This window comes from Centruroides vittatus, unplaced genomic scaffold, assembly GCF_030686945.1.
Source record: "Centruroides vittatus isolate TY-2023 unplaced genomic scaffold, ASM3068694v2 scaffold_373, whole genome shotgun sequence".
NCBI lineage: Eukaryota > Metazoa > Arthropoda > Arachnida > Scorpiones > Buthidae > Centruroides > Centruroides vittatus.
Genome location: NW_027122704.1, coordinates 926,397 through 940,644, shown reverse-complemented (window position 1 = coordinate 940,644; position 14,248 = coordinate 926,397). Strand labels below are relative to the sequence as shown.

Here is a 14,248-nt window from a genome sequence, read left to right as displayed (position 1 = left end):
TAAGATGAAATTTTCTTAAAAAGATAAAAAATATATATTATAAAAAGCATGTTTACCTTCCTAAAAAAATTCTCATAATTACATAGAATCTAAATAATATACCAAAGATATTTTTCCCATACCACACAGTTTTATTTTAAAAGCATTGCATTATTCCATTTGAAACAACACTTGCTTTGCAGAGTTATTACTAAATTATGATATTTTCTTAATTCTCAGAAAACTTTTCATCCATTTTTACTTGTCCAAAATAGAGGCACAACTTACAAAAATCAATGGTGTCTTATATCTGCAGTCCAAAACATAACCAGACCAAGACATGTGCATCATCAGTGAGGGGTCTAATGACTCTGTAGATTCCCTTTTTCTGGTGTGTAGGATTATGATATATCATAAAGTTCAGGTCTGATTGATGTTTATACTGTTTAATGATAAAAAAATATTCTATATTTTTAAGCTTGAATTTTGTTTTTAATGTATAAAATGTTGATGATGCAATAAATGGTGACCCAGGCATAGGTTAGAGCAGTGGTTCTCGATCTTTTTGAAGTTGAGGAACACTAAACTTTCACATTGTTTTCTGCAGAACACTTACTATACATCAGCTTTAAAGCAGGGGTGGCAAACCTTTTTGAAATCAAGTGCATTCGGTCTAGTAATGACAACATTGATGTTTGCTAATCACATTCCCATACAAAAATTATTTTACATTGTATTGATTTTTCTTTTTCAACAACTTTTAATTGTATATTTGTTTTTCGCGGAACACTTGAAGTGGCTTCATGGAGCACCCGTGTTCCGCAGACCACGGATTGAGAACCACTGGGTTAGAGGGTTCGTAATACATACATTTAATATTAAAATTTTTCCAGTATTATATAATTTGTAAGATAACATATTAATTTTCATCAAATAGCATGAAAATATTGCATTAAGTTTTTAATAAATTTTAAAAAATATACAACAGCATCCCCAAGAGGATGCATTGACATGTACTGTGATGACCTGGCTAAATCCTGAGCTGCTCAAAAGGTGAGTCATTTCAATGGAAAAACTGGTTTAGCAAAAATTCAGATGAGTTGTTGTCATGCACTGGCTAAATTGGTGAAAACAGGTGATCTAGTTATGTTTCCAAACATTTTCATGTTGCTGAAACTTTGAAACAATAACACAGCATCATGTGAATGTGTAAGGTCAGCCAGAATGTTGAGAAGATTGAGTAAAACATGACAGCTTCAATGGCTGAACAGGAATGGCCCTAATTCATTGTCATTATGACTTTCATGTTGATACTGACAAAGTTATAAATACAATAGAGCATTGATTATCCAACTCAATTGGGAACTGAGGTTGGTCAGATAACTGAAAAAACAGATAACCGAAAAGTATGAAAAAATACATTATTAGTATATTAGTATATCCCATGTAATAAGCATATTAGTACATCGCTATTAACCTACTTCGCGTTGAATTTTCATCGATGTTAAGCCTAACAAAATTTTTTTAAAAATAATAATCATCATTAAATTATTTCTTTATTTCGCCCAAAATAAATACAGAAATAAAGAAAAAATAGAAAATTAAGCCTGGTTTAAATACTGGCCTCCCTTTCATGGTCGAGCCAGTGTTTCCAGCTAAAACACGGAAAAATTTAACAAAAATAATATTAAAGTAGCCAAGACATAACCAAATATTGTAGCACCACATCACTAGCGGACATTTGAATTTGCCGACTAGAATGCAGTCGGTTAACAGACGTGACGGTTGATCGGGGGTCGGATAATCAATGCTCTACTGTATATTGCAACATTGCATCCAAGGAGAATGTAATTAAATGTGTTGTAGGTAACTGAAGGTTTTCTTGAAGACATGAAACATTATTTTGTAATATACATAACATGTTTCTTATTTACTACACCATCCTTAAAATTTTCTGATAACATGCTTGCAAGACAAGAACAGAAACAGAACTTTTAGAAAAGTACACAAACTTAAAGTAAAGTATTACACTGATGCTTTTACAGTTTTTGGCTTTTGTTTTTGATCTTGCTCTCGTTGTCCTATACTTGAATGCAGGAAACACAGTGTAATTAATAAATAATATATAATTATAAAAAAAAATATCATTAATGTGAGAAGCTGGGGATTACAGGTTGCACTGTTGACCTCTTTGATCGGCGACAATCCGGTAAAGATTGCTCACTTTGTCACTGGATGGCATAATCTATTAATTGTTGTTGGGATTGCAAGAGCCTTCCGACATCAGGACCTGACACCAGTTAGGATAGTTTAATGTGCATCTTAACTCATGCATATTCCGATATATTCAGCTTTAATTATGTTTGAATAGGAGGGGCTTCGTAGTTCGAGTGGGAGGGTTAGCGAGGTCGTCGAGGTATCAGCAATACACGAGTAAGAGCAACCATCTTTAAAATTTAACAAATTTAATATAGAGTAAAGTGATTACAACGGTTACAACAAATATAAATATTAAGGGATTACAGACTAGCAATACAATTTCCATGTTCCAAATCACCTATGCATTAACGAACCGAGAGAGAGTTTACATAAAATCGGTTAATCATCCTACTTCTTTGCAGTAGTGGCGATCATTTCTGTGGTAGACTATCCATGGAGAACCAGAGGAGACATTCAGGACAACACTTGCACAAATCACAAAAACAAAGATATTCCCTACAGGACTATTCACAGATAAGGCACCAAATCAAAAAGATAGCTTTTACCAGATGATTGCCCCAAAGATTGAGTGCACTCACATTATATCCTCATCAGGTGTGGGAATCTGATCAGGTAGGTGACTGTTTGTTTGGTAGTGATGACACTTCAAATATGTCATTGCTGGATGGAGAGAATTAAACAAAATTGACTAACATGTTTAGGATTTATTCAGATTGTTTTTTAGATTCTCCCTGTGGACTTGGTTAAATGTCAACTTTCTCACACTTTAACAGTTGCTTGTTTTCACATATTTTTGACACTTTCTCAGGTTAATGCGAGGGGAAGGGACTGGTTGTATCAAAGGCTAGATGAATGTTTAGCGTTAAAACAATATGTCATCGTCTATTTCATGGGAAATGGATGGGACTAAAAAAATCTTATAACTTAGCTTTTTTTCAAAATTCAACAGAAAAACAATTCCCAGATCCTCACATTAAGAAATGCAATAAAAAAATTTTTTAATAAAAACTGCATGATATTAAGATTGAGATATTAATAGTGTAAGAACATAAGGGCCAATATTTTAAGTTAAATAGAAAATTTTAAAATTTGTCAAACAGGAAACATTTGTCTTAGTCACAGACAAACTTTTTTCGATTTTAAAGTTTCTGAGGCGAGATGCAGATTTCCTCTGTCATACTACCCTCCACACGAACCGAGGCCTTTGATTCCAGTAAAGGTTTGCGATGAGATGGATCTCTCTGCCATCGAGTCCTAAGTTCTTTAAAATTTGCATCAACCTGTCATGCTTTATCATGTTGAATGCCTTTTCATAATCCAAGAAACAGGCAAATACATCTACGTTGACATCACAACACCTTTGAACCAACACTTGGGTGCTAAAAAGCACTTCTCATGTGCCGAACCCATTTCTGAATCCAAATTGTGCATTGCTTATTGTCTCTTCACATCTTTTATAAATGCATGCATGTATGATTTTTAAAAAAGTTTCAGCACATGGCTCATTAAACTTATCAGCCAGTGTTCGTTACATTGTTTCACATTTGGTTTCTTCGGTAGAGCTATGAAAGTTGACTTAAGCCAATCCATTGGTATATTACCCATATGGATAGATACAATTGAATAGGTCCACCATCACAGAGAACACGTTTGCCAGAAAGAAGTTTAGGTACCTCTACATGTATACCATCTGGGCTGGGGGCTTTACTGTTTTTAGCTGTTCTCAAGGCGTGTTCCACTTCGCTTTTCATGATATCTGGACCATCATAAGAGTCAATGTTGTAACCTAATTTATATTATTATTATTAATTAACAAAAATAGCACTCTGTATAAATAGCTGTATTCCATTTGCTTAATAAATTATATCAGCTACACGGCACTTAGCATAGTGTACAGAAATATGTAAATCTCAAATAATTTGAAGTCCCAATTATTTTGTCCCTTGAATTTCAAACTAATGAGGATTTCCTGTACTTAGATAAAAGAGTGTGATCTCATCTAACTACCGAAAATTTATTGTAAGAAATCTGTAATGTTTTACAGTGTTTATAAGCAAGCATTAACCTAACATATTAAGAGTAACATATGAATCTTATAGATATATATATATATATAATGTAAATTATTATTATATCTATTGTATCTGAATATAAGATCTTTTGACATTAATAAGTTTCTAGATGATTTTTATATGCATTGTTATAGAGTAAAGAATATTTTAATTGATTTATAAAGCAATCTATTCTAGCTAGAAATATAATGCAAGATTAACATTTAATGATATCAGTAAATATATTTAGATTTAAAAAAAATGGAAAGAAAAGAATGGATGAAAGATGTATTTATCTCTACTTTGCTATATCATAATTCTGTTCAAATTCTTCAGAGTTTATAAATTAAATTTCAATAGAAGTTTTCCCAATTAATTAGTAATAACCTATATTTAGTATCTTGTTTAAACTGAACTAATCAAAAATAAAAATATGTCAATGCAATATTTTTAATCTAAAAATCTGAAATGTAATTAGGATTTTAAAATAATTTAAGACTAAATAAGTTTATCTGAACTGGACTATAGTTAATTTCACTTTTTTCAAATCAACATCTATAAAAATTTTTGGGTGATTCTGAAAAGCAGAATATTTTCTTCAAAAAAGCATTTATTACTAGGTGTATTAATCTTTTTATAAAATCAGTGGAAGTGAATGCTGTTTTCTTATAAACAGTTACATGTAATATGTTTCAAGTTTAAAATAAATATGTAAATTCTGTTTCAAATGTTAATATTTTGCTTACTTATATTCAGACCTTGTTCTAGATTTCTATCACAAACATTCCAGAGAAAATATTAAGAAATAGTCTCTAGATATGATATTTTATTACTTCATAAAAATAAGCTCTTCTCAAATTAAGATTGATGTGGGTTTTAAGTTATTAAACCCACATCAGTAATACAACACGTACAACTTGCTGTATATTTTGGCAAACAAAATAAGTTTTGAATAAATCAAAAAAACATCCCAAAACCAAGGATTTAGGCAAGATACTAGTATTTTAAGGTTGTTTTTCTTGTTACAAGTTCTATACCATTCCATAACAATATTATAAACATCAACAGATTCATGTGATTCTTGAAAAGATTGTAATTTATTTTAAGTGATGATTGAGATGCATAGACTACAACACCTTACACTGACTGTGGTATTTAAGTATAGATAACTGTTAATACTTAAAAAAAACTTTAATTTAGAATAGTTGGAAAAAAATAATTCTGCAAGCCTTTGGCACAAACAAACAGACTACTTACATTGGCATAATCAAATAGCAAATATAATACATCAAAAACTTTCACACAAGTACTACTATACACCCAGGAATCATACTACAAATACAGGATGGCTATAATTAAACTGACACTATTTAAAACCCTATGTAGCTTGATCTACTTTTAATGTTGCTAAAATTGGAGGGAAACTAATGAAGACATGGGAAGAGAAATTCCATGAAAAATGTTGTAGTTCCAAAAGTCACTGATAGTAAAAAATACAGAAATGGACCAGTTTCAATATGACTACCATTTTCATAGCCCAGGAATTGCATCCTATGCACAACATTTTAAACAGCTGAATGTAACATGTCTGAAGAAAAGTTCATCATCACAGGCTGTGATAAACACACAGGAAGTAAATGTGCTGATTAAAAGGTGGTGATGATTCAGTTCACTTTTGTCTTTGTTATTTATTTACATGTCTATTGTAATGTGTTTTTATATTGCACAGTGTTATTTTTCCCCTATCAGCAACTTTTGAAACTACAGTTTTTTGTAAAATCATTTTCCTTGTCTTCATTAGTTCCCCACCAAATTTGATACTATTTCAGTCATTAGATTGGAGTACACAAGTTTTAAATAGCATTAGCTTAATTATAACCACCCTGTATATCTCAGTCAGTCATATAAAATAATATACAAAATATACTATGACACTGCCATAATCAATGACAAAGCAATCCATTACAATAGTCCAGACATTACATTCACTGACAAAAACAAAAAAAATAAAATAAAATAAAATAAACCACATATCAGACATAACTATATCAAATGCGTGCAATGCAAAAAATACATATGCTGAAAAATTATTTTGTACGGAGGTTGTGCAGATTTGCTCAAGTATCTATGAAGAATAGAGTGTGGAAAGATACTTATTGTGCTTGTTTCTTGTACAGGCAACATATCATATACATTTCACAAAATGCTGCCATACTAAAGACATCACAAAGGAAATTTTTAAACACAGATAAACATAGATAAATATATATCTAAGAATTGTGTGTGTGATATATATCTATCTATCTACCACACACACACACACACGTCACATTAGAATCTTTTAAAAATTCATAAAATAATTATTAAAAAACAAAAATACAATAGTGTTCACTTATAACGAACTCTCAGCTATAATGAATCAATTTTAAAAGTATGAATGAAACACTCATAAGAGCAATATATTTTTTTTAATTCTTTCAGCTACAGCGAACCTGTATATAATGAATAATATTAAGATTTAAAAAAGTGAAAGTCATCACTTATAATGGATTATGCATACAAAGAATATTCTCAAGTTATTACTAGGGTTTTTAAATAAAAACTTTTTCCCACACATAATGAGTGACATGAAAGGGTTAATGTAAAATACGACAATGCATTCCATGCCAAAAAAATGCTCAAATGTTTTATGTATAACGTTTATTCAAAAAAAATTGTACAATATACACTGTTAAGGAGCGTGAATCATCATCATCTTTTATTTTAACACAGAATGAACCATCCTGGAATGAGAATTCGATTTGCAGAAACAAAAAAAAAAAAATCAGAACTAATATGTCTGATAAACACACCAAACCATATGCCAAATTCTTGTGTTATGTAAAGGCTATAATTAAATATTAGAAATTAATTAATTTGACTAGAGGTAGGCAGTTATGTTTCCATCTCTTATTAAATTTAATAATTCTAAATAGTTAATTTTTAATTCAGACATTTCTGGAATTTAATTTGGAATCGGTCATTACATTTAATGACCCAAGAATTTTGCATATCATTTGGCATGTTTATTATATAACAAGCTATGGTTGTTGATGTTTATAAGTAATATGTGTGAACACAAGTTTGGAAAAATATATGTGAGATCACAAGCGACTAAGATGCTAGCGGAAGGAGTGCTAAACACATACTGATGAAGCATGCCACATGCGCACAATTCGGGACTTCCCCTCTCCTCATGGGAACTCATTATGTGAAACATCATTCATTAAGTGAGGCAAATTTTTACAATTTGTTTTGCTCGTTATGCGAAATACTCATTGTGCGAGGTGCTCGTTAAGCGAGGTTCCACTGTACTTAGAAATTTACACTGTAGAGGATTTTCATTTGTTAATGCTGTAATTTAAATTTTAAATATTATTTCTGATCTGTTATTAACAGTCAAATGATTTTGTTTGATTTCCAACCCATTTAATGTTTGGAAATTTAAAGTATGCTTTTGATGACTAGAAAATTTCAACTGTAAATACACTATTTCAAACTTAAATTTCAAAATCAAACTGTCACAAAATTAAAAATTTATGCTGTTATTGCCTATATACTCTTGCCGTTTGCTAAGTTGGAATTATGAAATATTGTGCATTCATCCTTGTGAAATATGATGACTAAGCATTAATCAGTGTAAAGAGAAATATAAGTCATTTACATTACAGACTAAATATATAATTATTAAAAAGTTGGAAAGCAGTGTAAAGCAAAGCAAATTAAGTAAAGAAATGAATATTAAATACTTAGCTTGGATGTCAGACTTGTTAGTAGCTTTAAACACTTTAAAGCTACTAACAAGGATGATAAAGCATTTTGTTCACTTTGTAACCAAACTCTGAATATTGCTTATAAAGGGAAGACATCGTTAGAGCAACATCTAGAAACAGATTGTCATATTACATTGACTGGAAGTAATGTTCGGATTGAGAAATTTATTGTACCACACAATTCCAGTTTAGAGGAGAAGGTTGCTGCTACTGAATTAACATTAGTTTACCACACATCATTTAGCTTTAAATCTGTAGATTGCACAAATAAACTGAACTCCAAAATTTTCAATGACTCGGTGGTAGCAACCCGAATTTCTTCTGCCAGAACCAAGACAGAAGCTTGGATTAAAAGGTGTTTTTGCAACCTATTCATTAGAAAAGACATTAGAAGAGTTAGAAAATATTCTATTCATAGGAATTGCAACCGATGGTAGCAATCACAAAGACGCAAAGTCATTTCCAGTTATAATTCATTATTTTAAATCACAAAACTATTGGAAGTGAACATAAACTTGTCCAGATGACATCAGTCTCAAACGAAAAAGCAGCTACCATTGAGGACTTTTTAACAAATACTCTGAGAAAAATTAATTGTTCACAAAAATGTGTTGCTTTTGGGGGAGACAACTGCAACACAAATTTTGGGTCATGTGAACATGTCAGAAAAAATAATGGGTTTGCATTGCTAAGACAAGACATTAAGCATTTAGAAGGTAGCAGATGTACAGTGCATATTGTAAATAATTGTATTCAACATGCTGTAGATTCTTTACCCATTGATATTGAGAGCATTCTTGTAAAGATTTTTAAACATTTCTCTATTTATACTGTCTGGGTTGAAAGTTAAAAGGATTTTGTTCTTTTGTCGAAGTTGAATATAAGCAAATTCTTAGTCATTCCAAGACCCATTGGTTATTCTTATATCCAGTAATCACATGAGTATTAAAAATGTATGAGCCACTAAAAAGTTAATACTTATCTATTGAGAAGCCTCCAGTTGTGTTTAAATCATTCTTTAAAAACCCATTAAATGAAGCATATCTAATGTTTGTACATTCATTAGCCTACAGTTTTCACTAGTTTTTTAAAAATGAAGAAAGAATCTAATTGTGTTATAGAAACAATGTCTATTTTAGAAAAAGTTTCTCATATTAAAAGTTAGGTTAGAAGCAAATTTTCTCCCATTGACAGTGAATAAAATTCTGAAGAAAAATGCAGAATTGGTGAAAGAATGCCAAAATATAAAAAGAAATTGCTTGATTATGTATCAAACTGGACTGGAATACTTAAATCATTGAATTGCAAAAATTGAACAGTCCAAAATTTTTAACTGGATGTCACTTACAAAAATCCCTGTCTGGGAGGATATTATGGAAAGTGTTAAACATCTAAATGAAAGGCATATTGCAGTTGATGATTCAAAGTGTGTAAATCGATATAGTTCTTTGAAAAATTATTATTATTTTTTTTTTAAATTCTAATTTAAATGAAAAATGGTTTGGTTTTTTTTCAGGCAATAGACAATCCAGAATTACATTCTGAATTGCTTAAAATTTGCCAATACATGTTTTCAATTCCTACACACAATGCCACCACTGAAAGAGTATTTAGTCTGGTGGAATCTCAGTGGATAGATAAACGAAACAGAATGGCAATTGAAACAGTAAAAAGTCTGGTTATGGTGAAATTCAACTTTAACAATCAAAATTTTTTAGAATTTTATGATGAAATCTAAAACAAATAAATGCTAAACAGAGTTGGCACATCAGAAAAATATGATTTTGTGCAGCAACCTTAATTAAAACAAATGATTATGTATGTGTTTCATTGGCATTTGTATTTGTAAAGTTCAATAAAAAATACTTTTTTTTTTACAAAAACTTTTGTCCCCTCCTTTTTGACGTTTTCCTACAGGAATTGTCCTCCTTTCACATCTGTTTATTTGGTAACCTTACATAAACTCCTTTGTTTCTGAAAATTGTTCATAGTTTTAATTTTATTAAAAGTACAGGTACACCTCTGGTTACGTCGTTTTGAGTTAAGTCGTTCTCGATTACACGTCATTTGTCAAAAAAATAATAATAATATATGGAGAAATAAAAATCAAGTTTAAGTCATTTTATTGGACTTTACATCTGTCCATCACAAATATTGAAGTTGTAATATCACTAGAAAAGCATTAAAAGCACACAAAATCATGTTACTGTACAATAAATAAGAATAAAAGTATAAAAAATCATATTAAAATACTCAGAATCAGCTGTTGATGGTGATGATCCATAGCCATCTACATCCACAATGTAAATAAACAAATTGAATGCAAATATTGGTAAATTTAACAAATTAGTTTTATCTACTATAGCAAAATAATTTTAATAACTCTTTTTGTTATTTAACCTTACAAAATCATTTTATTTTATAATGTGTTAGAGCAAACCACATTCACAAATAAAGAGTCTGCAATGTACTGTAAACACTGCCAAATTGTAAACACATACATTTACAAGTATGTATGTATAGTACATGTATTCATAAATTTAGATTACTTTTTCCCCTCTAAAAATGCATTTATAAATAAAATACAGAACTGGGAATGGTTACTTGTAATTTAGCCTAGTGACAAGTAAATTCAGAGACAAATTCAGAAACAAGTAAATTCAGCTTAAGTCGTTTTTTGACTTAAGTCACCTCTCCTGGAACCAATTACCGATGTAAGGTGAGGTATACCTGTATTAATACTATTAACAATGATTTCCAGAACACTAAAACTTCTATCCATTAGATAAGAGAATTATATGAATTCTTATTTGTTTATTATTTTTACCATAACTTTTAAAATATTTTCATAATGTTTGAGTAATTACATTAATTTAAAAAAAATTTTGCTTTGAAAACCTATAATGTCAGAAAAAATTGTTTCAGCAAAGTATAAGCAATCACAAATCACAGGTCATTGTTATGAATGACCTGTGATTTATGACTGCTTATACTTCAAAAGAAACAGTAGACTATGTCATAGAATGGTAAACAACAAATAGAGCAATTGATAAAAACCCATAATACATATTGTTGATTCAAATGGAAGAAATGCAAACAATTCAATTAAAGAACAAACATTAAGTCCTTGATTTGCAACAAAGGGAAAAAGAATCTCATTGAATAATATATATTTGCTTAAAATTATTTTTTCACTTATAATTTCTCAATTATTATATAATAATAATTTTAATAAATAAAAAGTATGTAAGGGTACAATTAAAATATTAAATGTGTTAATAATAGAACTGTTGAGATCAAAAACTAAATCATATCAGTGAAATATAAGAAATATTAAATATCAAATTTTAATTAAAATTAAAAAAGTTTAAATCTACATTTAAAACATTACTTTAAAATTAATACAACACTTATAAATGTTAAAAAGGAGAGAGAGAGAGAGACGGTAATCAATATAAATGTTTTAATAATAATAAATTAATTTTAAATGTGTTTTTCTACAACCTATCATGAAAATTAATAATAAATCAATAATAAAATAATTTATAAAATTAGGTATTATTGTATCATATGCTGCTGTCAGCTGATAATTTTTCACTGAGGTTACAAGACAATTCTGTATAAATTTATACTGTTAAAAAACCAAGTGGTGACAATTTAAACTGTAACTATTTAAAAATCAATTGTACATTTAAGCTATCATAGGTGACAGTTAAATAGATAAAATACTTAAGTACTACATTTTAATCTTCTATACTTACACATTTGAAATTGTCTTATTTGATAATGATTTGTTTTCTTTAGTTATTATTAAATCATAAAAGTATAGTTACCAGTTTAACAAATGTTAAATACAAAATAATTTTCTGAACTTTTAATACAAAACAAATAAAATAAAAACAAACAAAATTCATTCAAATGTTATTAAATTTGTTACCTACAATTTAACTTTTATACTGACAATAATGATTTAAATATACAATAATTAATTTTAAAAAATATACCCCAAATGAATAAAATCTAAAATATTCAATATGAAATTAATTAAATTTTAATAGTTTCTGAGAAATTTAACTCGTTAATTATTGAGATTTTACATTAATTAGTTGCTAAAAAAATTATCAATGGATTTCCTTCATTAGATCAGCAATTAAAAACATTTTTACAGCAATAATAATTATAATAGTCCTATAATAAAAAAATAATTTAAAATATTTATTATAACAAAACATCTCTCAACTGTAGTTATACAAATGTATTTTCAAATCATTAGAAATTTGTCCACCAGTGGCAGAGCGGTTCTGTCGCTAAACACTGGGAGTTCGGTCGCGGATTCACACCGCACTTGGACAGGCTGGCAACGTGGAGTTTTCCAGGTTTTCTCCACGTTTGTAACACCTGAATAGGGGCCAGTTTCCCTTACAAGACCTCCCAAAAGGCATTTCCCCTCACATAACATCGTGCACCAGAGAAGGCAACGGGGAACCACTCTGGTTGTAACTTCCCCCAGGATACACCTTGGCACCTTACCTTACTAACCATTTATTAACCTGCACCAGGTGCTTGCCAACATCAGGATTTCTGATATGGCATGCAGAGATGAGAGAGAGAGAGAGAAATAGTCTTATACATTATTTGATTTGTAATACCATAGTTTGTTTACTATTTACATAAAACTTTGAACTTTGTAATATTTAAATAATTCTTTTTATATATTAAAATATTTCATTCTAAGAACACTTTTTCCAATTAAAACACACATCATAATATATATATATATATATATAAAAATAAACCAAATACACCAACAACTGCCGTAAATGATTAGGCTAAATTTTGGATAAATGATTATAGATTAGAAATAAATTTGGCACTAGAGTTAGGCGTTAGGTGCCATCTCTTATTAAAATTAACAATTATAATATTTAATTAATTAATTTAGATTAAACTGGAAGAAAAGAATATATTTGCTTATGATATCGGATTTCATCTGATATATGTTTGTACAAAAATAAACCATTAATGTTCGTAAATTAAACTCATTGCAGAAAGAAAAACCTAAATCTGGAATCGCTGGCATCTGCTTATTAAAATATTATTAAAAAAAATTATAAATTTCAACATTTGCTAATAAATATATGGATATAAAACAAATGAATAATGCATGTATATTCAAAGAATAAACATAAGAAATTTCACAATATACACATTTATGTTTGTCTTATATTTTAAACAAAAGGAATGTGTAATATCTAAATTACACATACAAAAAATAAGTACTTTTGGGCTTATTAACCTATCCTCAGAGCTCCAATTATAAATTTTAATAAATGTTCGATAGACCAGTTCTAAAAACGACGAAATAGAATTATGTTACGTTCGGAAATTCGAATAAAATGGAATATGTAATGTTGTTGGTTTAAAAAAAATACGTTCAAATATAAATTTACAGTAAAATAAAAGCATATTACAAATAAAGTGAGCAACTAACTTTTTCAATTTATATTAAATTATATAATTTCTCAATGACGCTGTTTTGATATTCAATACTATAATAATAATAATACATCGCAGCAGGTGAAATTCCGTGAAGAAAAATTATTCAAATAATCAAATATCGGTAGTAAATTGAATGTATTTATCAACATTTTTTGTAATAATAAAAATACACGTGAGGTATTTATTAAATAAAATGCATTTACCTTTGTATTCCACTCTTTTATTCTCTTTTGTGAAACTTAAAGGGGTACTTCTTTCTCTTGTACACCAACCTCTGGGTAAGGGAGTCTCTACTTCGTTTACTGCTGGATAAAGAGCTTTTATTTGATCTTCCAATTTGTATTCTAATTTGTGTTCGATTATATGCCCACTATTGGTTCTTGCCATTATGCAATTTCGATTCATGTAACGAATTAAACAATTAAATTTTTTATCCCATTTGTTTCCCACGCTCAACTTCCATCAGCTGATCGAGAATGTATTACGCCACCTACAAAACGGAGATTCTTTGTGACAAAACATTTCGGATTTATTTTTTTATTATTATTTTTTTTCTTATTTAATCACAATTAAACATTTATATAAAATAATATATTTCCATTTCAAATAATTAAAATTATTTTTTGCATTATAAATTTTTTTTCTTATTATTAAAAATTATTCAAAATTCGTCACAGTAGTTGTATG

The 14,248-nt window shown here is 29.1% G+C and overlaps 1 protein-coding gene across 1 annotated transcript in view; it reads right to left on the bottom strand.

Annotated features, from left to right (window-relative positions):
• The window catches only part of LOC136988657 (ran-binding protein 9-like), a 31,887-nt gene extending 17,825 nt beyond the window's left edge, over positions 1-14,062 (bottom strand). Inside the window, exon 1 of the mRNA XM_067286567.1 lies at positions 13,765-14,062. Within this exon, the coding sequence (XP_067142668.1) occupies positions 13,765-13,966 (202 nt within the window). The 5' untranslated portion in view covers positions 13,967-14,062. The remainder of the gene's footprint in view (positions 1-13,764) is intronic.
• Positions 14,063-14,248: the final 186 nt, after the last annotated feature.